Source organism: Sarcophilus harrisii, chromosome 1 (genome assembly GCF_902635505.1).
Source record: "Sarcophilus harrisii chromosome 1, mSarHar1.11, whole genome shotgun sequence".
Lineage (NCBI taxonomy): Eukaryota > Metazoa > Chordata > Mammalia > Dasyuromorphia > Dasyuridae > Sarcophilus > Sarcophilus harrisii.
Window position 1 is genome coordinate 31,296,277 of NC_045426.1, and position 25,735 is coordinate 31,322,011.

At 37.9% G+C, this 25,735-nt stretch overlaps 1 protein-coding gene across 4 annotated transcripts in view; it reads right to left on the bottom strand.

Annotated features, from left to right (window-relative positions):
- FRMD4B (FERM domain containing 4B) overlaps positions 1-25,735 on the bottom strand; it is a 341,019-nt gene that overhangs the window by 16,434 nt on the left and 298,850 nt on the right. For 3 of the 4 annotated variants that reach the window (XM_031953872.1, XM_031953849.1, XM_031953864.1), the window contains 7 exons: positions 10,143-10,219; positions 7,904-8,042; positions 6,952-7,093; positions 5,020-5,153; positions 4,813-4,932; positions 2,686-2,914; positions 75-152 (listed from right to left, as the gene is read on the bottom strand). In XM_031953872.1, the coding sequence (XP_031809732.1) occupies positions 75-152; positions 2,686-2,914; positions 4,813-4,932; positions 5,020-5,153; positions 6,952-7,093; positions 7,904-8,042; positions 10,143-10,219 (919 nt within the window). The remainder of the gene's footprint in view (positions 1-74; positions 153-2,685; positions 2,915-4,812; positions 4,933-5,019; positions 5,154-6,951; positions 7,094-7,903; positions 8,043-10,142; positions 10,220-25,735) is intronic. The other variant, XM_031953859.1, reaches the window with a different exon arrangement.

Consider the following 25,735-nt stretch of genomic DNA (forward strand, 5'->3'; position numbering starts at 1 on the left):
AGAAAAGATGAAACACTTTGGTTTTTTAAGTTTAAAAAGAAAAGTCATGTAAAAAAAGGGGGGGAAAAACTCACCATCATCATAGGTTGTTGTATCCGATAAAGAACTGCTTTCAGATGGGATTATATCTTCTGTGAAGGAAAATTTAATCTCTTAAAAAGAATTTTTAAATATAGAATGTATTTAGTAAAGTATAATAAAACATTTCTTTTTCTTTTTTCAGATGAACACATTGAGAACAATTATCGATTTAATTTTTCTATCCAAGACTTCTTTTTGGGGGAGTGGGGTGAGTGATAAGCAATGTAAATTATATATATGAATGTTTCCTCAATTTTCTATCTTGGCTCCTTACTGCCATCCTTTATACAAGCTGACACCCTCCGGTCCAATAAAAGCCATTATCAAGCTTAACATCGAGACTGCAAAATGAAGCAATATAATTCCCATCATCTTCACTTTAGCACTGTCCTTCCAAGCTCTCTTCCTGCTCTTGTTAAGTTTAATGAATGTAGCTCATGAGATCACAGACTTGGAACTAGAAGGAACCTAGAAGGTTATCTCATCTAAGAGAAGGGAAGTTAAATTACTTGCCCAAAATAACTAGCTACTAGGAAATGACAGGGCCGCCAAGTAAAAAAGTCCTGAGTCCAAACTCAGACTTCATTCCATCATACCTTGCTGTTCACATAATCATAGCTTGTGATTTCATAAGCTATGGGGAATCAGTATGATTCAGTCACAAAAGCTTTATATTTGGATCTGGCAGTGCCAGGGTTCAGATTTTGACTTTGTCACTCCATTCATCACTTGTGCAACTTTGGACAAGTCACTTCTCTGGAGCCAAGCTTTCTCATCTGTATAATGAAAGGGTTGGACTAGGTGATCTCAAAAATATTCTTCCATCGCTAAGGGTATAATATTATGGTCATATGATCGGTGTGTGTCTTTAGTAGTTAACCTTTTAGCCTCAGTTTCCTTATCTACAAATAACATCAGCCCCAGGGGTAATGAGGATCAAATCAGCTAGCAGAGGTAAATGACTCTGCCTTTAAAATCTTAAATCACCATGAAATATATAATAGATATTATTAATATTAGTAGCAGCAGTAGTTACTGAAAAAGTTTATTATACATTTAATATAAAAGTTCTCTCTTCAAGGTAAGGTCTCTTTTAAACTCTGCTGGTGACGAAATGGAGGGACGCACTAGGACAATGACAAAAGGAAGGAGCCAAGCCTGAAAAATCAGTGGACTAGTTCATAGATAGTCCTTCAGTGAAATTTCTAGTTGATGAAAAAGATCCAGAAGAAGTAGTAAGCCTTTCCTGAGAGGAGTGGTTTGACTGACAAGTAGGGAGACAAAGAGTACCTCCCCAACTTAAAAAGTCACAAGAAGGGAACCTTGTGAATCTTAAATATTCATCTTGGTTATTATTTCCATGCAGTCTTTTTTTTCTTTTCCTTAATTAGCAGGCATTAAAGCCTAAAGGCATAATGACAAGCTGGTCAGCTGTCTGACAATCAGTTTCCTTTCTTAAAAAAAAAAAAAAAAAAAAAAAAATAACATCAACCCCCTCCTCCCGTCAATAGATGCTCAGATGCTTATGCCATCTGGTGCGCCAAATGTCAGCATGCCCATCTGAAATCTGCAACAATGGCAGAGCCTTCCCTGGCTCAGGTGTGCATGTATGGTCTGTATCATCTAGAACCCTATGAAACAAACTCATGGTCATATTTTTAGGATTGGAATGTTTTGATTAATGTTTTCATTCATTCTCTAAGTATCTTATCTGCTCACACAAAAAGTGATTATGCCATTTCTTCTTTCATTATGTTCCCTCAATCTCTCTCTCTCTTCTCTTATCATATCACCAGTATTTCTAGTACTACCTCAAACAACAGAGGTAAAAATGGACAAAAGATTGGAATAAAAACCCAGATTGTGACTCCTCTGTGAACCAATTTACCAAGTTCCTTTGCTTCATGTACAATTTAAAAGCCAAGCCACCTTAGACTCTCCTGCTGTGGCTGAGTATGGCTGGCAAGCTTCCTTTCTTTCACGTTTCCTGTCATCAGAAAGCAATAAATAACTGCTTTAGGAACCATATGCTTAGGTAGACTCAGATATACCTGAAATCTTGGAGGTATTGTACCTCTGTCTTCAAGGTTGATTAATTGGTCATGACAGAAAGAAGGAATTTGTTCAAAGCCCCACCCTACCTAAGTCTCTGAGCCAGCTTTTCCTAAGGAAATGCAGGCATGAAAAACTTTTGTGCATCTGCAACTTAATTCCCCAAGTTATAGCAGCACTCCAATGCAGATCATCTTCTCTTCTATGAATTAAAACTTTTGGCTGACAGGAATAATCTGACAAACCAAAAATCCATCTACAAAACTAGGCTTGTCCGGAGAAGTCAAACCAATTCCACCCAATGATGACAAAATTATGGCATAGCAAGGCCCTGGAAAATCAGGTTTATTTGAATTAAGCAGTCCACATTCTTGGGAGGCTTCTGAATTGGTTGTCTCTTGGCCTGTCAAAGTTTCCTCTCCAGCCTCGATTTTTCCGTCCACCCTTCAGCTATGTGAAAAAGTCACTTGGGAAGGCTTGTTGTGCGGTCCCATTGGAAAGTCCCTTAAAGAAGACTTAAAATGAAGAAATTATGGCTTGCTTGGTGCTTACCTGGTAAAATGAGGGTTGCTTTCTGACTTGGTTTCTTGCCACATGTAATTCGGTATTCATTGATCGAATTCTCAATCTCCTGTAGCTTCTTCACAGCATCCGCGTATTCCTGCTTCCGCTTTCTTTTCACGTTTTTGCAGAGGTCCGGCTCATTGGCAAGTTTCTTGGCAGCTTCCACCAGTTTTTGTTGTATGACAAAATTACTCTCCAGCTCTTGTAAGGCAGGATCCTGTATGATTATGAGAGAGTATTTTAATGAAGATCCAGATGGACAAATACAGACTCAAGAACTGCACAATAATAATTCCATTCCATTCAAAATCATTCCTACTGTCCTGCCACAAAACCAACACTAAGCTAAGCATGAGACATAAAGGGTCCCTTTTCCTCAAAAAGCTTGTGTTCTTTGCAGAGGAACATGGATTTAACTCCTTGTGTATTCTAGATTGGAGTACAAGGAGTCCCTGTGGGTTTTGCCTTATTGGAATGCTCATGAGTGAGAGAAAAGGGACAGAGTGCTAAATTTGGGGAGATGGAAATCCTTGGTTCAACTCTCAGGTCTACCATTTACCAGCTACGTGAATAAGTCATGAAGCTCCTTTAAGTTAGTTTCCTCATCTGTAATATGGGTGAGTGTCTGCCTGCCAACCTCACATGTGATGTTTTGTGAGGATTAAATGACACGATGTACATGAAAACAATTGGCAAAGTTAAAGGGACTATATCAGTGTAAACTGCTATTGTTTTTTGTAATTTGCCAAATTAAGAGAAGTACAATTCTATCTTTCTTGGGATGTTTCTAATTCTTTTCACAGATGAGGAAACAAGAGATTCTGAGAGTCTCACAAATGACTTGCTCCCCAAAACACAACTATTTCAGCTGTGGAGACCAGATTCAAATCCAGTTCCTACTTTTAAAATAAATTATTTTGTACTCAGGCCTTGCCCCCCTCTCCCCACTCCAATAGTCATTACAGTATGCAATTTAAAAGAAGAAAAGAGAATTGAACATGGAAATGCAGATCTCTAATAAATACAGCTTTTTCTGTTTTTCTTTATAAGTATATAATAAATTCAACATGTAGTTTTCAAAGCTGTCTTGCTTTTCTGTGTTTCCTTCTTCTGGGACCTCAATAATCCTCTTTCTTTTGCTAGCCTATCCCTACCCTCCACTTTTGAAGAGGGAAGAGAAGGAAAAGGAAAAGGAAGAAGATAAGAAGAAGAAAGGAGAAGGAGAAGGAAGACAAAGAAAAGAAGGAAAGGAGAAGAAGGATGAGAACAGGAAAGAAGAGGAAGAAGAGGAGAAAGAGGAAGTGGAGAAGGAAGAGGAGGAGGAGAAAGAAGAGGAGAAATGAGAGGAGAAGAAGGAGAAGAAAGAGGAAGGGAAAGAACACTGTCTATATAATAAATATTTAGCTAAGTCAAACAGATTCCTACATGGATTATAATTGCAGAACTTATGTTTCATTCTGCAATTTGAGACTATCACTATTACCTCTCTGTCAAGACAGTCTCTATTTTCATGACTGACCACTTTCATCAGAAAATAATCCAAGGGAACATTGAGGCAACCCACAAATTAATCCTTCATTCTCTGACTGCAAATTCAGCACTTTTCCCACTCTATCACAATGCTTCCTAATTAATCAAACAATCTTTGGGAGTGGGTTGGGGATGTAATTTGCTTTGGAGGGCTGGAGCTACCATCTTTCCAAAACACAGAGATTCACTGTTTTCATCACTACCATGTCGAGGCTGTACCTCCCTGGGGTTCCATGTACATCACTGTGAACTCTAGTACAGGGACTTTGAAAAAACAAGTCCATTTATCCTTGTTTGGGGGGAAGGAGGAAGAGGTATAATTCTCTTCTGAAAACTGCTCACAGAAGAGAGAAATCTCCATTTTCATCTCAGGGCTTTGTCTTTTAGCTTCTGTTTTGTTGGTTAAAGGAAATAATAAATCCAATTATCTTTTTTTTTTTTTTTTAAATACATCTGCTGAGATTAATACATAAATCAGCGAAGGAGAGTAATGAGCCACAAGCTGACCAGAGTCTGCCAAAAGCGTTCTTCCTCCCCGCCATTCCTACCAATTGCCATTGAGATGTTCCGGGACAAGGGACATACCTCCTCACTGGGAAGCAAGTTGTCATCCAGTTTGAACGCTGTGCCTACGCGCCTTCTAACCTGAGGGGGTTTTTCTCCTGAATTCAGTGGGTACTCCTTTGGCATCTTACCCGTGAGTTCCTACAAAGGGGAAGGAAGTGAGATGGGATGAGTGTCACTGACCCAAGGGTCAAAATAGGCTGAGGACATGGAGTGGAGGTTACTCACTGCTTCTCGCAGGCAAATCTTCTTAAGTTCCTCCATTTTCTTCACAAGTTTTTCTTGGAGAAGCTTCTCTTTCTTTCTCAGTTCCATTATTTTCTCTCTCTTTTGTTCCTCATTGACCTCTGAGTCTTGAGAACCTGAAAAAAAAAGGGTTGATTATTTATTCCTTTGTTTAAAAAAAAACTGGGGGGGAAGGAGAGAGCAGGGGAGTTTTTCGAGAATCAAATTTCCTTCCTTTGTATAGAACAAAGGCCATAGAGCCAAAACCAGCTATTAAATGGGAGCTTATTTCTTCTCTCCTTGTTTCTAAACATAATCAAAGGAAACAGCAGAACATTTTCTCATGATTCTGGCCATGGAATAGACGCTGGTGCTAAAACGGGCCTGAATCAGAGTAATAATAATAATAATGCTGATGTTTACATAGAGCTTAATGTTTGCAAAGCACTTGACAGGTATTTGATTCTTATTATCTAATCTTTACTTCAGAATAACTTTGCAAAGAAGGTGCTTTTAATATCCCCATCTTACAGATGAGGAAACAAGTCCAGTTAAGAGACTTGTTTAGGATCACATGTTTAGCAAAAAGCAGAAGTTGGATCTGAGCTGGGCACTTCGGGATTGCAAATCCAGTTCTCTATCCAGCAGGCCAAACTATATTTGATGGTGTTTCTGGAAAATTATGATAAAATAAAGAAGAGATTTCATTTTCTGAAGTGAAAACGAGGAAACATTTGCCCACGGGGATGGGAGGTACAGCAAAAAGACAATCTGATTGTTCCCTTTCACTCAACTTGACAAACAATTATTAAAGCTCCTACTAAATGCTAGGAATTGGAAATGCAAAGACTTAAAACAAAACATTAGCTGCCCTCAGGAAACATAAAGTATTATCTATCTATCATAGATGTAATGTACAGAAAGCATATAGAATATATACATTCTATATATATATATAGAATGTAATGACTATTAGAGTGGGGAGAGGGGGGCAAGGCCTGAGTACAAAATAATTTATTTTAAAAGTGTAATTTGGGGGTAGGAGTAAGGAGAGGTTGCTAGAAATTGGAAAGGGATCAGCAAACAAGGCAGTGCTCAAATGGAATTTTGTAGGAAACACAGGATTCCAAAGGGCAAAGGTGAGAAAGGGACTAAATTCCAGGTATGCAGGAATGGCCTTTTTGAAAGCTTGTCCCAGGGAGGTGGAATTTTACATTTAGGAAAGGGCTAGCAGTTCAGCTTTGATGAAACATGGGTTTCATGAAAGAGAATAAAATAAATTAGCATGGAAAGGTAGACAGAAACCTAGTCTGAAAAGGCTTTAAATGTCTACTTTAGAAGTAAGTTTGTATTTTTATTTCAGAGGCAATAGGGAGCCATGGAAGACTGTTATTATTGAGTTATCATGAGGGCTTCCCACAAAGTTCTATGTATGAGCTCAACTATATAAGGAGATTTGAAAGATAAGAGCCTATTTTAGGCAAGCTTAAATATATACAATTTTGTACAAAGTTAAAATCTGTTATTTGCTATTTCTTTTATTAAATTTTTATTTTTTGAGAGTTCAGATCTGTAATTTCGTCAGTTCAGAGAATTCCCCGGATGAACATTTCCTCTGTTGATGCAGACTGACAACTCCTCTGCAACCTGTGATCTTAAGAGAGATAATTAGGGGAACTGAGATTAAGCGACTTGTGAAGGGGTCACACAATCAGAATATGTCAAGAAGCAGGACAGGTCTTTCAGATTCCCTCAAATTTACCACATTTCTTTTGAATTGGAAAATATAGATTGAAAAAAAAAATGAGGACTACAGTCACAAATTCAGTGAGACTGCTATGCTTAAAACAACACATTTTAAAAGCCAGAGAGAGCTTAACAAAGTCACAATGGGCAGAGTAAAGGACTAGGGACCATTCTAATCTAATAACTTACCTGAGGAGATCAAGCTACCATTGCTTGCCATGATGAAATGAGTTTTTGCCTCCAAAGTCATCAATTTGGAAACCTTGGGCGTGCCTGTATCAGTTAGGTCCATGGCGATGTCATCTAAACTCCTGGCGGAGGGAATTTTTGCCTGCAGGGGCCAAGAGAAAATTCTTTATTGTCATCCCAACTAACGATAAGAGGAAAAGACAATGATAAGGCTCTAGACTTCTTAGAGAATGTAATGGAAAGATTAAATAAGTAACCAGTCTAGGTCTCAGAAGGCAGATGATCCTTCCTCTTGGTGAGGAGGGGGCAAAGAAATGTCCAATGCTCTGTTAAAAGTGGTTTGGGGGCCTATGAGTGAGAAACCCTGCTTATATTGTTGGCCAGAATGTTGTACACATTATTAGACCTGGGTTGGTTAGACTTAATGATGTTTTCTTTGTTGCAAGTGGTGTGGGGACCTGTAGGTAAGGATTACTAGTTACATTGTTAGCCAGAATGTTGTGTACACTATTGGACCTGGGTTGGTTAGACATAATGATGCTTTCTTTGTTGCAAGCGGTGTGGGGACCTGTAGGTAAGGATTACTAGTTACATTGTTAGCCAGAATGTTGCACACATTGTTATGTGGGCTGGTTTTTCATAATTGTTTTTTTGTTACTCATGCTATCATAACAGCTTCACAACCCACCAACTTGAATCTTACAGAAGAAGCAAAATGCTGAGACGCATGTAAACTGGACGTCAGTTTTCGCACATTTATACGTTTCCACATCTTATTTCCCTCCCTCAGAAAAACTTTTAAAAAAGACTACAGGGTCATCAAAAGGAAATTGCTGGGATGTTCTCATCTGCAGGCAACTTATCATCAATTGAATAATATCCTCTATTTAGAAACTAAACAAGAGAGTTGGATCCCCCCCCACCCCCTACAATAATACATCTGGTAACTTACTTTGCTCTGTTTCCTGTCCAAGTAAAACTGGTGTTGACTGATTGCCATCACCCAGATGGATTTGATGAGAGAAGCATTGGCATACCAGGTCTGCACGAAAAGTCCGCTCTGCCCAAAGGTTCTTCTGGATACCGAAATTCTGAAACATTCAGGATGACTGTTAAAGTAATGTGCCTCTCATTGAGGGGAAAAAACAATTATTTGCCTCTGGCTTGGTCCAGCATTGGGTAAAATGTGCTTAATAAGATTTTTTTTTTAAATCACTTATCTTACTGTGAACACTTAAAAAAGTTGCTCCTTTCAAGAAAAAAACAAATTAGCCAACGAGGAGCATTTATTAAGCACCTACTGTATGCCAGACACTCAGTTGAGCATGGATGAATACAAGAAAGACAAATCCATGGTTCCCGCTCTCAAGGAACTTAAACTTCTACCCGGAGACAACATGCAAATTAAATGATTATATAAGACATATACAATGGAACTGGAAGATGACCTTAAAGAGGGACTGCAACTATGGGGGACTGGAAAGATGAATTTTAACCTAAATCTTAATTTAGATAATGCTTCTTTGTAGAGCTTGACAATTAAAAAAAAAAATGTTTTTCTTAGTAAAGCTTTTTAATTTTCTAAAAATATGAATTGACAATTTTTTTGACAATCTTTGCAAAACCCTTTGACAACTTTTAAATAAAGCTAAATGATTAAAGTGTATTAGAAGCAGGATGGGCAGTGCTCCATTTAAAGCTTCTATTTATATACAATCTTCTCAATAAGGAGCTTATCAGTATTTTATAGTTGAGGAAATGGAAGACAGAAAGGACTGATTTCATAGATTATTAGGATGTTAAATTTCTGAGGATCATTAAGCCCTTCATTTGACACATGAAGAAACTGAGGTTCAGAAGAAAGAGGCTGGCTTGTAAAGCTGGATCTATAACTAAGTTCTTCAAAACTGCCAGGTTAGTCATGACACTAGAACTGCCTTCCAGGATTAACCTTTCTTGTCCTTATTAACATTCTACTCTCACTCTCAAGACTCTACAATTGATCCCAATTGAGTCTCGTTTGTGTTGTTCACACATGATATCTATCTTCTTCCAGCTCACTGTCTTTGCATTGGCTATATCTTGTGCCTGGAATGCAATGTGGTCAGTTTGTGTTTTTCTCAAAAATCCATTGAAGCACTGCCTTTTCTACAAAAGACTTCCTGATTCTTCAGCTGCTAAATCATCCCCCCTCCAAATTTTATTATATTTGTTTCGCATATACTTCTTTAGGCTGATGTTTTCTTCCTTAATATAATGTAAGCTCTCTGAAGTCAGGGATAGTTTTATTTTTGTCTTTATATCCCCCCCACAGACTGGCATCTAGCAGATCCTCAATAATAATACATGGCATTTATATAAAAGAGCTTTAGTATGTTTTATCTCATGGAAGCCTTGCAATATTCCATCAAGATGGGAATTACTAATATCACTCTTCTCTGATATTGAGGAAAATGAGATTCAAAAATCGTATGAATTGCTCTTGTTTATCAAGCAAACAAATGTCAAAGGCAGAATCTATACCCAGATTGGATGATTCCAAACCCAGTACTCTTTTTACTGTTCCATGATGGCGCCTAAAAACACAGGACCTGGTTTTCAGTTGAACTGTGACCTAGAGAGACATGGTTTGGTTTATTTTGTTTTTCCCAATAGGAGAAAATCTGTTACTAGACGTAGGGCTTTCTTTGCTTCCCTGTTTTTGCCATGGTTTTTTCCCCCCTATCATTTCAAAGCAGATTATAAGTTTCTATAAACAGATGCTGGTACCATAATTGAAAAGTTGATGCTTTGGAACAAAATTCTTCATATAAGGTGTTCCAAAAGTCTGAGGACAAACTGCATGCATTATCTGATGGAGGCCTTACAAAATGAGGCAGTTGATATTATTTCTGGAGGTGGAAATAGGCTCCAAAAGGCAAAGTGACTTGCCCTAGAGTCTGTGACTCCAAGCACAAAACACATTCCCCCACATACCAATCTCTTTCCTACCTCTAAGTTTTCAAAGAACAATGAATTTGAATTTTCTCAGCCATCTGTAAAGTTAAAATCCTAACAACCAGGAACTATCCATTTATTAGGAGGTAAGGGAGAAAGGAAAAATCATCTTAATTCAACTAGATGGCTACTTTTCAATTTAGTTTTCAAAACAATTGTTCCTTTCCATTTAGGAAAACACCCATAATTCTCACCTGCGAGGGTCATGAACTTCCACAGCAAATTTCTTTTCACGGAAATATAAATTCTCCAGCTGTTTCCATTGAAATAACTAAATAATAAAAGGAACAGAAAACAAAAGTATTTTCAATTTTAGAAGGTTAAATGTTAAACCTGTGTCATGTTAAAAGTTTCAATGGTCTTTGGATCCATTATTTCATGAATATTACAATGACTTTAGTAGATACCAAGTCCATTTTACAGGTGACTAAAGGAATGGAAGGCTCTTGGAGTTTAAGTGATTTGTAGATCCTTGCATATAAGAGAGCCAATTAGTTATTAAAACATCAGGAACCCAATTTGTAAATAAATACAGATAAATGCATTATCTGTTTTCAAAGACTTTTTAGCCCCAAAGCCATAAAGAACATAAACACAGTTCAAATCTAGCTCCTTTCTTATCAGAATCCAGCCAGAGAGGCAAACCTCTGAGGGGAGAGCAGGTTTTAATAGCAAATCTACGGACCTATAATCTTCTACTAGGTACTTTACCTCACAGATAAGTTTCCCTTGTACCATTTAATTTTGAATCTGTGTAGATAAAATGCAAACTAGAATCCCCAAATGAGAGATAAGATCAATGGCTTCCAAATAGGAAACTACAGATTGAAGGTGGAGTGCCCAGATTGCTGGAAGAGGGAGAGGAATAATCAAAACCCCAAAAGTCAAGTTCAAGGCAGCCTTCCCTACTTTTTCTGCTGTCCTTTCTTCTGCTCCTTCCATGAAGAGTTTTAGTCTGATTGAACTCAACTAGAAAGGAGGATTATGGGAATCTCTAGCTCCTTTTTTAATCTATGATCAGGATGTGCTACTATTCTCCAAAAAGGCTCTACAGAATGAATCCTTCAATTGGACCCTGAAGGGATACATTTTATAAACTCGCAGTATCAAAGTGAAAGTAAAACTAAGCTTGTATTATTGGTAGGGTAGCCCAGGTCTGCTGTCACCTGCTCCTCCAAACCCCTGCAACCAGAGGAAATTCTCTGCAAAAATGTAGAGTCAAAGATGGCATCCCCTTCTCAGTAAAGGAAAATTGCAAGGAGGGCATCTCAACAGTACCTTTTACTTCCATTTATCCCTCTATTATTAAGCTAGTTCATCCCATATGTTTTATCCTAAACAATTAGCACCGTCTGCCTGAAAACCTAACAAGCTTTGATGAATGCACCTGACTCCTGAAATTAAAGACGTCTAGCTCCATTTGAAATGGACTTATGTTATCAAGTTCATTAATAATGGTTTCTGTCTAGACCTGCTGGTTCCTTGGAGCTCTTCTCACTGAACCTGAACTTTAGAATGTTCCATTTAGTTCAATCCTTCTTTGCAAAAGAAAAAAAAAAGTTCCACTCGAGCCTCGTTGAATAATTAGTCTACAGATTTCATTCCATCATTAGACCTTTGCTTGCGTACAGGGTAGCGATGGTTGGATTTTTAAAAGCACGATGGAAAAAAGCCTTCACGGGAATAGGTTATCAGCTGCCCAAACAGTACCGGAGTTTTCCTGCTGAATTAGAACGCATCATATTTGAGGATCTAAGCACTGTTACCGAAGTCTCGGGGCAAGAAATGTATGAGGTGCTCTGGTGCCTGGGAAGCCGAAATTGTACCCACTAGAATGAACGTGGAACTACGGAAGACAATTATCCTGGTTCACAAACACACACAGAAAAATAAAACACAGAGCACTCCTTCTCCATGCTCCCCCACTCCCTCCATGAGGGGACATGCAGCCATCTACACTCCTAAACCTGCTCTGAGTTCAAAGGGTACAGAGGAACATACAAACAAAAGTTTTGTTTTTTGTTTTTTTTAAACATACCTATTTGTTAAAAGGTCCAGCAGGGAAATGTGATCCTTTGGAGCATCTCTGGTCTTCCAGAGCAGCAGAGGAAGGGGAGGGAAGCCCCCTCCTTAGCCTCTCCTCTTCCTCCCACCCCCACCCACCTAGCTCGGGTGCTTCCTTCAGGAGCTCCAGTCTGAGTTTCATCACACACTTTCTAAGGTGTAACTCGGTTTCACAGACCTAACCTCCCACTGCTGACACATTACTGACATCAGCAGCTCTCTCGAATGACACCTCCCCATTCCACTCCTTCCCTCTGAGAGAGAACTCTCCCAGGGACGGACAATGTTCTACCCCTGGGGAAAATTTCTCTAGAGATGAAGGGGTGGAAGGGAAAAGAGAGAATGCCTTTTTTAAGGAGATTAGCTGTTTATAGACTTCAAGGGGAATAACTTTGTTGGAATTCCCATATGGATTTCACTGGAAACTGGTTTAAAGGCACATTTCTGGCCAGGGCTGACTCACCCTGGAAATGAACAGGTTAGACAGGAAGAGTTAGCCTGCAGCTTCAGCTGTGTTTTCCTTTAACTCCATTCCCACACACATAAAAACCCAAGGCTGCACTTGAAATGAGATCTCTTCAAACTGACACCGAACCCCCACCTCCAGGCCTTATCACTTACAACCAAGAAACATAATCTCTTTTGATTCCATTCAGAATGTTTTGGGGTTGCCTTTTTTTTTTTTTTAAACTGAGAAACAATCCATTTTCCTTACATGCTAAATAAAAACAGCCTACAAGTCAAGGACTTTGGTTTAATTAGGGAATTTGATATGATTTAAATGGAAATTGGTGAGACTGTGTGTGTGTGTGTGTGTGTGTGAGAGAGAGAGAGAGAGAGAGAGAGAGAGAGAGAGAGAGAGAGAGAGAGAGAGAGAAAGAAATATTTCTCATCTGAAATCTTCAAAAGTGGAGCTCAACATTTGAGTCCAGTCTAGCTGCTGAAGAATTATTTCCAGGGTGTTTTGCTAAAAATATTCCAATCCTAAAAATTCTGTGGATAAGACTGACACTTTCATGTGGACAAATGGGGTTGTTCAGGATGATAGTACAAGAAAAAGATTTGAATCAGGCTAATAATAGATGGAATTTTCAAATATTAAATATTCAAGCAGAATTTTATTTTCAAATAGAAAAATGATTCAACAAACATTTTTTAGCATCTACTCTAGTAAAGCAAGGCACTGTGCTAGGTTGCTGGGGATACAAGAGAAAATTATTTACTTCTGAAGCATTATTAAGTACCTACTCTGTGGCAGAGCAAGGGTATTGTGTTAGGTTGCTGGGGATACAAGAGAAAATTATTTACTTCTGGGATATGCCCCTTCACATTATACTACCAACATTTTTAATGTAATGGAAAGAAAAGGAAGGAGAACATTGTTCCTCCTGCTTGGCCTAGAAGGGAAAACCATGAGCAATGAGCTAAAGTTTCAAAAAGGTAAATTGAGGTTTGATATAAGGAAGAAAGCCCTAAAAATTTGTAATTGCCGGAATAGTGGAATAGATTATTTTGAGAAGAGATGGGAGATCAGGTGACCGCTTAGTAGATCCGTTATAGGACAGGTTCCTTTTGGGGGGTATGTTTTAAATCAGAGGGCTATCGTAGTAACTTCTAATTTCAAAATTCTGTGACAAAAGGAGGCACCAGAACCATGTGGACCAGAATTTTTGTGTACATGTTGTATATTCTGGCCAGACAGTCAAGTTTTGTCTCTGTATACCTAGTACCTACAATGGTTGGCAAATAGCAGGGCACTTAATAAATGCTTGTTGATTAATTGATTGCTTAATGAGCCAAAGGAAATAAGGGAAGATAATAAGAAAATCTGAATGAGGTTGAAAGATGGCACAGTCAAACAGCAAACATCTTGGACTTTAAGACAAAGATAAAGGTTCAAAAGCCAGAAAAATGAAAGTATAAGGTATTCCACATTTTCTATTAACTGGCGACACTAAATTGGGCCTCATATTACAGACTGTTGATAAATGCATTTTCACAGACATAGAGAAGGGTTTATTTTAGCAGGTCTTAAATTCCAGCCTTAGAAAAAAAATTGTGATTCTCCTTATTTTTGTTGAAATATGTTAGAAAAATGGAAGACTTCAAGTCAATCAAAAATTGCAATTTATTAAGTACCTATTACTTAGTGCTAAGCAGTGTGGTAAGACAAAAATGACATTGTGTATGCTCTGTTATCAGGAGACTTGCAAAGAGATTAGGCTATTTTTGTTAAAATGATAACTTGCACTGTCACCAATTTGTATTTATTAATTAAGCTTCCATTATTTGCTTTACAATCTGTATCTTTTAGAACCTTTCTTAGAGAGCTTAGGGGAAAATAATTTTGTAAAGAAAAAAATTTCCTGGACTTTGGTTTTTTCAACTGATGAATGGAGAGACTGTGAGAAAGATGCTTTCTAATAATACTTTATAATTCTCTGTACTTAGATGTAGAATCTCTGAACTAGCACTTTTCTACATTCTACTATACTAGCCTTCTAGAATAAGAATATGTCACCTTTGGTATAAAATGGATAGGAGATAAAGATACTTGGGATAGTATTTGTAATGCACTTTGAAAAAGGGGAAAAGAAAGATGAGACTGATAACTTATTATTACTGTTGAAAACACAACAACAAAATACAAAAGGGAAATAACTTATCCCCAAGAATACTAATCACAGTCTGGAAAAAAAAAAAAAAAACCTCATCAAGGAAAATAATAATTATTATTAAGGTGCTGGAAACAATAATAGATTTTGAAAGCAGAGATTAGAAATAATTGTAATATTCTGATGGCTGGTTTGTAATCAGAACAAATTGCCTTTCATTTTAAGGCTGGTGAAAGGAAGTAGATCTTTTAAAAAATCATTTGTAACATGCCCTACAGTTGTGATTTATTGAATAAAATTAATGGAGGGTGAACACTTTGGGATAACTCCCTATACAATCTCTATGCAACTACAAGTCAAGCAAACCCAAGCGACTTTTACAGAATCAGAAAAGTGAAACAAGTTTCTTTTGCTTCCACTGAAATCTTAGTGACCAACAGTTTTTGAAGCTGGAGGAAATTTAAAAAGCAAGGACAATGAGAATACACTTTAGAGCAGAATTAAATTGTAGTTGGAGAGTAGTTGAAAAGAGCTGCAGTACCATATGAAAAGGCTTAGATTGAGAGTAAAAGGGAAGGATTTTGAGAAGAGTTCTTTTAATGTTCAGATTCTGGCTCTGGCACTGCTTGTTCTTGAGCAAGCAGTATTACCACTTTGTGCCTCGGTTTCTTTTTTTTAGAAATGAGAGGATGAGCTAGATGATCTCTAAGGTCCTTTCTACTTCTATATCCCACAATCCTAAATTTATTTTGCATTGTTAACATGGAAAATAGCAAGGCAGGGATGATGACTTAGTGGATCCAGTTAGCTTGGAATTGGGACTAGTTTAGAGATTCTGGATTCAAATCTAGTTTTTGATATTATGTCTGATTTTTTTGACATTGGGCAAATTAGTTAAACTTATATGATATATATCTATATCTAAATCTATAATACTATATAATACCCCAAGCGACCTTCTAAGACAGTAAGTTACTGAACTAGCTTTCCTTATTAGAAGTGTCCTATATAACTTCAACAACAATACTATATGATGACCAGTTCTGATGGACCAGGCCATCCTCAGCAACGAGATCAATCAAATCATTTCCAATAGAGCAGTAATGAACTGAACCAGCTATGCCCAGAAAAAGAACTCTGGGAGATGACTAAAAACCATTACATTGAATTCCCAATCCCTATATTTATGCCCACCTGCATTTTTGATTTCCTTCACAAGCTAATTGTACAATATTTCAGAGTCTGATTCTTTTTGTACAGCAAAATAACGTTTTGGTCATGTATACTTATTGTGTATCTAATTTATATTTTAATATATTTAACATCTACTGGTCATCCTGCCATCTAGGGGAGGGGGTGGGGGGGTAAGAGGTGAAAAATTGGAACAAGAAGTTTGGCAGTTGTTAATGCTGTAAAGTTACCCATGCATATATCCTGTAAATAAAAGGCTATTAAATTAAAAAAAAAAATTAAAAAAAAAAAAGTGTCCTATATAAATTATAGGCTTTTTTAAAAAATGGAATGTATAACTGTGTGAGTCTCAGGTTCCCTAAAACCTGTAACCAAACAGGTAATTGTCATTTTCTTGATTTTATCCTCAAGTTTTCTGATTACACCCTCCAGATAGAACTTGCTTTTCTATTTCTGTATAAAACATGGCACAGGCAAGGAGAAAGGCAGGATGGAGAAGGTGGGGAAAAGGAGAGAAATGAAAGCAAGACACCCAGATATTAAGCAGAGAACTCCCATCTGGTTGGAAAAGGGCAGGAATGTGCTTGGCAGACTAAACAATGCAGGTGAGGAAGTTGTGACTTTGACTGCCAAAGGGAACCTCCCTGAAGTCATGAAAGAATCAAGGAGAGTCCCTGACAGAAAGAGGTAAAAAGTCATTTTTAACTTGGATAAACGCCAAGTGTACATTCCCTGCAGTTTAACACCTTGTTGTGTTTTGTGATTACAAAAGGGAAGTCCTAGTGGTGGCTTAGTTGAGGAAAATAAAACAACTTTCCAGGTTAATTATTAAACTGCAAATCCCCCTGGAAATGACTAAATCTGAGGCTATCACAGATGCATCATAAAATTATCAATCCACTAGTGACTCATCCTAGTCCACCACATAATAATAGTGCCTTGGGGCAATATGAAACTACTGTCCCTTGTAGGGATAAAGTATCCCATCCAGTCCTGTCCTGTTCCCTCTCCTCCCCCCTACTTGTGCCTCTTAAATTTGTAGTAAAGTTATAGGTCTTGTTTTACTGAGGAGCTTCAATGAAAGTCACAAGATCAAAGAGCTGGATGGGGGCTAGGAGATGATAATGATAATTAGAGCTGACTTAAGGATCACAAATTTAGGTATAGAAAAGGACCCTTGAAACCAGCTAAGCCAAACTCCTTTTATAATGGAGCAAACTAAAGGCAGAGTTAGTTAAATTAGCCCAAGATATCACAGAGATTTGAGGACATTCTCAGAACTTGGACTTGAGTCTTTGATGTTATCCAGCACACCAAACTTCTTAAGTGCTTAACATACATGGTTGCTCTTGATTCTCACAACAGCCCTATGCCAAAGATGCTATTATTTATTCCCATATTACAGATGAGAAAACTAAGCTCAGAAAGAGCTTTGTATAGCCAATGTCCAACAAGCGGTCTGAACTGCCTCTTGACCTATTTGCTTCTCTTTTAAGTCCCAGCTAAGATCCCACCTGCTGCAAAAAAGCTTTTTCTGATTCCTCTGAACACGTGTGCCTTCCCGCTGTTGGTTATTCCCAATTTATCCTGTACACAGCTGTTTGTATGTTGTCTTGCCAATGTTTTATACTTGGCTGGTCAGCCTTGGAATTAGGGCCATGACTTCCTTTCTTTTTACCTTTGAATATATTCATTAAATATTGAATATATTCATGTTTCTTCATTTTCAGACATCATTTTCACTAGCCTCTCTTCCTTATAACAAATAAATCTAGTTCAGCAAGACAAATGCATGTTTGAAAACGCCCATCTCGCTCCCTGTCTCTAACCCAGGGCCTATCCAATGTAGGAGGCAGGTTCTTAAGTCATTTCAGATGCTCCTCCGCCTCACTTTATCTGCCTATCTTTTTGTCCTCCTAATGGAACAAGGCAGTATGTTAGGAAAAGGACTGGCTCAACTGTGACTTCAGAAGACCAAAGAGGAAGACTGCTAGTAATGTGAACGAAATGGATATTGTCAGGGATGACTAATGATTGGATTTGTTTTGCTGGACTACATGTACTTGTTATATGGAGAGGGGTTAGTGATAGCGATTCCCCCCAAAAGAAGAAAAACACATAAAATGTATATGTTGCAAAGATGGGTTTGATGAAAACAAACATTTTCTGATGCTTAGGTCCACCAAAGCGAAATGGGTAGCCCCGAGAAGTAGGATGCTATATAGCACAGAACAGTGGTTCTCAAAGTATGGTCTAGAGAATCCTGGGGATCTCTGAAACCCTTTTAGAGGGTCTACAAATTCAAAAATAGTTTTTATTTCCAATATGGTAAATGTCTATAAATATAACCCAGATAAACAAAACCGCTTTGGAGAGATCCTCAATCATTTTTAATAGGATAAAGATACTGATAACAAAAGTTTGAGAACCACTGGCACAGAGAGACTCTGAGGTCCCTTTCCCATAGAAATCTAAACTACTTTGACTCTTGACTCTGTCATTCAATTTGAGAGATAGTGTGATGTAGTAAATAGGGCACTAGACTTAGGAGTCAGAAAGACCGAGGTCAAATTTTACTTCAGATTCTTACTAGCTCTGTGACCCTAGGCTATATTTCTCTCTGTGTCTCAATTTCCACATCTATAAAATGGTGGGGTTGATCTTTAAAATACCTTCTAGCTCTCTAAATCTATGATCCTATTAAGGGAAAACCCCAGAACACTACTAATAAACTGCAGGAGACTTTTCCTTGAAGAAATCTGATTATTATTATTATTTTTTGACATGAGAAAAGCTTAATTATACACTTTATAAACAGGATTCACAAGAAAACTGTTGACATTTTGTAACCCAACATTCTTTCTCATGCAACTAATCTCTTTTGTTCTTTATTTGGAGAGTAGGGCTGAGCTACTCCACCAGTATGTGTGCCATCCATCTCCTTGTGGACTTTTTAAGCCATTAACAGAATCAGCATGTTTATCTTATACTAAATCCTTCAGAAGAGGGACATGATTGCCTTTAGAACAATGACTAAGTAAGTAGCTTCCTGAAAGTCAAAAGCAACCTATACTTTTAAAAAAAGGAAATGGGAAATAATGAACAAGTGGGTGAGTCCATGTTAACAAATTCATTTATCTGGACATGGAGATTAGGAACCTGTGAGCTCCAGTCTATAAAAGCAGCTCTGGAGACAAGTTCACTATAAGGAAGAGTCACTTCTCTTTCCAAAATGCACTAGAGATCACAGAAGGACAAATATACTCTTAGGGTGGCTAACTGCTGCAGGGACTAGAAGTCAGGCTTGGAGTCAAGAAGACGGTTCAAACCTGCCTCAGACATACTAGCAGAATGACCCAGGCAAGTCATTTGACCTGTTTGGGGGAATAATAATAATCCTTAACAATGGAGGTAGATCAAACAAAATAATAATTGTAAAACACTTAGCACAGTGTCTGGCACACAGTAAGCATTATATAAATGTTAAATACTATGAGTTCAAATCTGGTCTCAGACACTCCTCAAGCAATCACTTAACCCTGTTTGCCTCAGTTTCCACATCTGTAAATGAGCTGGACAGGGACAGAAGCAAACAACTCCAATATCTTTGCCAAGAAAAACTCAAATGAGGTCACAGACAGTCAGACACAATTGAAATGACTAAACAACAGCAGCAGTAATTATGATGTGGAAATCAGGCAATGGGAGATGATCATCTTAAAAGACATTTTCTTCCTGTCTAGTTCCTTTTGACTACATTCTTACAATGAATAATGTTTGTAGGAAACTTGGCCTTCTTCAGGCTCAGCACCGAAGCAGGGCTTCTAGACTTCCATTTACCTGGTGACCCCTAGAACTGGGCTAATTTCTTCCTCTTATTTAGAAATGAATCTAGGCGGGCAGCTAAGTGATGTATTGGCTAGCACACTAGGCAGGCCCAACAAGACGTGAGGTCAGATCTCCCCTTTGGATACTTACTCCCTTATCACTAACTACAATCAGCCTCATTTTTCTCCATCTGTAAAATAGGGGTAATAATAGGAACTCCCACCGCAGATTGTTGTAACAATCTAATGAGATAACCATTGTAACCCACAAATACTTTGAAACCCTTATAGCATATGTATAAGCTATCTATATAATTATCATTTGAGATACTGAGTAAACATTAAAAATGTACATCACATCCTCCAGCTTGAAAAAGCGCAAACATTTTCTAGTTTACAAATAAGATAAACCTCAGGGGATGTAAAACAGCAATAACTGTGCAGTCTTAGGATCTAGCTGCTCTAGAGCACTTTACCCATACAAATGATTAAATGATTTCCAAGATACCTTTCAGCTCACAATCTATAATCTACTCAAAAATCATCAAATACCATAAACATGTATTCTATTTCATAGAATATTAGAAACTAAAAAACCAAAAAAACTAAGCCAGAAAATATCAATTGAGCACTGACTATGGGATTAGTTGGATCAATGGATAGAGTAGGAGAGACAGAGATCATTAATCAATCATCAACAACCCAGAATCATATATAATGAACTAACCATGTTCCAGGCACTGGTGATACAAAGATAAAAGTTTTGTTTCAATGAGTGTTTGCCCATTCTACATTAATCTGAAAGACACACAACCGAGGAACAAATTATAACAATTAAGACACAGGATTTGATATACCCACACAACTATAAGGTTCCACAGAAAGTAAAGGATCCCATTTTGTTGGGAAGACCAAGGAGGGATTCATCGAGAGGGAGGCAACATTTGATCTGAGTACTCAACTCTGCTGTGGAGGATTTAGGGAAGACCAAATTCAGGCTGAAGAAACAACATAAGCCAAAGTGAAGGATTATTTGGAGACTTCTGAATTACATCCATGGGATGGGGACGGTGGGCAAACTACTACAATAATCAAGGGAAAAAGATTGTCTTGCTTGGATGTTATGATGGTTCTCCCTATTCATGGAACGTTCCCAACCCCAGTTTTTGAAGGCAGTGCCAGTGGGAGGCGAATGCTGGCCCTGCTGGAAAAGTTATCTATATGGACCAGTATGCATAGGTGGTATTTATATTGTCAAGGGACCTACCTAAAGTCAGTCAGTGAAGAAGCATTTATTGTTTACTATGTACCAAACATTGTGCTAATTCTGTTAAGGATACAAAGAAAGGCAAAAAATTCAGAGAGCCTCATTACAGGCTGGCCACAAGGCTCTGTATTTTGGGGCAACTCTGGATAATTATTTCTTAAGAGAGGAGCTGGGATAGATAGTAGGGAAAGAGTACCCATCATGGGGAAAAAAAAAAAACAAAAAAAAAAACAGATTTTTAACATTTAGAAGTCATGAAGACCTGAAGTGGAATAGTTGCAGTAGCATCCAAGTAAAGCTGAAGAAGAAGAAAGCAATAAAGATGACTTTTGAATTATGCAAGAAGAGCTTAGAGTATTATTATGGCCTGAATAGAAGCCAGGAATAAAGCTAGATTTGAAGGAAGTGACATATGAGATTGACTTTTGTTACAGAGTTTGAGGGGCCGATGGGACATATAAGAGTAGAGTCCAACAGGCAGTTGAGAACATTGAAGTTTTAGAGATAGCTGTGATTGAGGGTGTGGGAAAGGGGGGCAGGGAACCAAGAGAAACAGGTTCTCAACTGTTGGGAATTTCTGTGATCAAAATGACAGGTGACTTCAAAGGGCAACAATGGAAAGACTGCTGGTATGTATGTAGATTAAAAAGCCTATCACCAGCAGGACTTATCCAAGAAGGGGAGAAAAAAAGACATCATCAAGGATAGATCAAACAAAGAGAGTCAAAAGTTGGCCAAGAGTGGCACTAATAGTGCTGAGGCATTAAAAAAAAATTTAAGAAAAACCCTCAATTTGTTGAATGAATTCTTTCTGAAGGATTCATGGTTAGAACAGGAACAAGAGTGCCATAGAATGGGAGGACAGGGAGATCAGAAATACAATGTTCCACAAGAGAAGCAGTGGATGGAGTGGTAGACATGGGGATCAGGAAGACACAAGTTCAAATTCTTCCTCAGATGCTTATTAGCTATGTGACCCTGGACACATATTTCAGCCTCAGTTTTCCTCATCTGTAAAACTGAGGATAAGGAATAGCACCTGTTTCCCAGAGTCATTGTGAAAATGGACCGGGGATAATGTATGTGAAGCAATTTGCACACCTAAAAGTATGATAAAAATGCTTGCTATCATTATTGTTAATTATAAGTATCTAAACAATATTTTCAACCATCCTTTTAAGTAAGGGCTGCTAAAAACTATAATCTTGTATTGTTATTTTTAATTTGCATATATGCCCCAGGGTGTTATGGGATAATCTGAGAGCAATAAAGGGTGTTCCCTGCATTCAAACAATTGAAATCTTGAGTCCTGGTTAGGACATTGAGGTTAAGGAGAGTTGATTACTCTTAAGAGCTCTCTAAGAACAAGTCTTTACTTCTTCCAGTTTACCAACTCCAATTAATGCCTCATTTGTTCCTAATATCACTGTCAAGTAGATAGGACAGGGATTATTTATTACAGTTGCTGTGGTCCTGGAAACAAGGGTTCCGTGTTGGAGAAGTCTGTACCAAACCCTGGATCCCGTTCTACCACCAAGGAACTATGTGACCTTGAATGGGTCTCTGTAAATGAAGGACAACCAGTTTTGCTTTTTCACCCCAACCCTGGTCTAAGGAACAGGAAGCTGAGATTCATAGGGCTGAAGTTACAATAAATAAGTGAAAAAACGGAGATTCTGGTCTAGGTCTTCTAAATAGAAGTTATTTTTAAACTATAGTTCTCATTTTACTGGTAGGAAACCAGCTCAGAAGAATTAAATGGTTTGCCCCAAGGCTCATGAGTACCCCAGTGAATGGCAAACCAAGGATGCTGCACAAAGGCCAGCATCAGTAAAAGATACTGCGAAGTAAAATAGTGAGAGAACTGGTTTTGCAGTCAGAGGAAAGGGGTCCACACTTTTGCTTGGATGCTTATTACCCAAAATAATTAAGTCACTGCCTTTCTGCTCCTCTGAAAAAAATCAGAGGAATGAAACAGATGAGCTCCTGAGACCGCTTCCAACTTCAAGTCTACATGACCTATGATCCTTCTTTTTTTCTATCTCTATGACCCAGATAAAGTATATTAAATCACTTAGAAAGCTCAGAATTTACACTTACTCATTCCCACCAACACCTTTCAGTTGCTATCCTGGGAATAACTAGCTCTATCTTGGCTTCTGACCTTTCTACCTTGATCTTAGATCACTGTTGAGAGTGTCAGTGACCCTCCTCCCAAATCCCTGCCTTACTGGGTATAACATCTATTCATTTACCACTGGATTTAGAAGTAGTAATTGTGGGGTACAGCTTTTCCAGCCATGAGGTCACTGGGGTGTCTGGCACATAGTAGGAACTTAATAGATATTTGTTGAACCAGGTTGGACTTTAGATAATTACAAGAATCACTTCAGTGGAATAAGTAGAGATACTCTTATAGTAAAGATGTTGAGCTAGAGTTTAAATTAAAGACGCAATCAAAATGGCACTTGTCATCTGAGAATGAACAACAGAAATGAACCACACTAAGAATTTCAGCAGTGTATGTTTATATGGTTCTATCTTGGAAGTGATAATAAATTATGACTTTAGATGGTTCTTTGACACTAATCCCTCTTTTTTTTCCTCCCTTTTTCTGGTCTTTATGCTATCTAATTTTTAACAAAGTAAGCAAGTAACATGGGAGCTAATCCTATTTGAGTGCCTCCATTAGGAATCTTATTTCATTGGAGTCAGCTAATTTGACCTTCCTTCTAGTCAATCAATTTACTATGGTAATCTATATAGAGAGGGCATGAAATGGATTAGTCCCAGGATTTTCCTTTCTTTCCTAATTCTATCTTAATTGCCCTTTAAATTATGCATTCCTTCATTTCTTTATGCTAGACACAGTAGAGGTAATTATAGTTCTCAAAATGGCAACATATGGCATCCAAAGTAAAGCCTAAAATTATTTGGGATCTCAAAGGAGTAAGTGAAAATAAAATCCACTGTCAAATGTTTGTGGGAAAGGGGGAAGCCAAAAGAACATAAAAACAAAAACTTTATCAAGAATGGTACATAGTATTGTGACATAGGAGACAGAATACTTGGAACAATGGGACGTGGATTTTTCTCTCATTTTTTAGGGCTGCCACCCATGTGATCTTGTGCAAAGTCAATTTATATTCCTTTATCTGTAAAATGGGACTGTTACTACTCAACATCAAAGTTCAGAGACACTTTTAAGTATCAATTAAGATAAACACACTCAAAGACTCATAGATCCAACACTAACCCAAGTGCTTTGTCAATCCTTTTTTAATTATTATTATAATTATTATAAACTATCAGTATGATTTTAAAACATCATGAATGTGATAACTCAATCTACTCCAACCTTGAAGAAACTTCTTAATATAAATGCTGCTGTTAGATAATGAATACAATTGATATTTATTGGCTGTTTAGAGCAGTTTTGGGATTTTGTGTGTGTGTATGTGTGATATCTATCTGTTCTTTCAGGCAAGGCTTGCCTGTGGGTTCTAAGAAAATATTTCATTTGCTCTCAGGTAGCAAATGTAACAAGTGGAGAGCTGACCTTGAATCCATGGACACTTGGATTCAAGTCCTGCTTCTGATGCAGATCATTCTTTTTGTGTGATTCTCTGCAAGTCACCTCTCAGGGCTACAGAAAATTCTCAAGATTATAAGTTGCAGAGGAGGTGCTGCCTTACAAAGAGAGAGAAAATGCTGTATACACTGAAATCACAGATCCAGTCCCTGTTTCTCTCTTTTACTACACAGAAGAAGCAAGTTTGCTTTATTCTCACTTTATCCAATGAGGCTTTAAAACTTATGTATCCTTATGTGGGAGATGGAGAGAGAGAAAAAGAGGGAGAGGGAAAGGGGAGCAGAGGAGGGAGAGAGGAGGAGGAGAGAGAAGAAAGTAAGAGAAAGAGAAGGAGGGAAGAAAAAGGGGAAGAAGGGATGGAGAAGGAGAAAGGAGAAAAGGAAGAAGGGGAGGAGGTGGAATGAGAGACAGAAACAGACGAGAGAGGAAGCAGAGAGAAAGGGAGAGGAAGAGAGAGAGAGAGGAGGGGAGAAAAAAGGGAGGGAGGGAAGAGAGGGAAAGCTCTAAGTTATCTTAACTAATGAAAATTGTTCTCTTTACAATGTATAAGATTGAAATCACAGGCTTAGTCTTTCCCTTTCCCTAAATAGTGAAGAAAGGTTTTCATGTTTTGCCTACTTGACATAACTCAAAGAAATAAAAATTGAGATGTAGTGGGAGGAATCTGGAAATCCATAGATCAGGAAATCCATAGTCAACTGCACATCCCCAATCCATGGATTCCATTCATTCTTGACTCTCTTGGACCAGGCCTCCATGCCTGGTGTCTTCAACTCAGCTCTATCTTTCAGCTTTTTCTTCCTTCTTTCCTCTTTTTTCTCTTTCCTCCCTCCCTTTCTCTTTTCTTCCTTCCTTCCTTCCTTCCTCTCTCCCTTCCGGTTTTTTGCATGGCATACAGCAAGCATTTGATATATCTGATCACTTACGATTACTGAAAGTAAGGCGAAGATAATAAGTTTATGACTATGTTTTAATGGAATGAAACTGGGAACTGGGCAAGCCTGAACACAAAAAGCATGTGTTTATTATTTCTGACCTTTGAATCCACACTTTAGAGTGAATGTGCAAACCTGATTCTGATAGCTATCAGGAAATACTCGCCAGCTTACTGAGTGTTTCTGACGTTTTTAGGCAGTGGTTCTCAAACTTTTGTTTTCAGTATCTTTATCCTATTAAAAATGATTGAGGATCTCTCCAAAGAGTTTTTGTTTATCTGGATTATATTTACAGA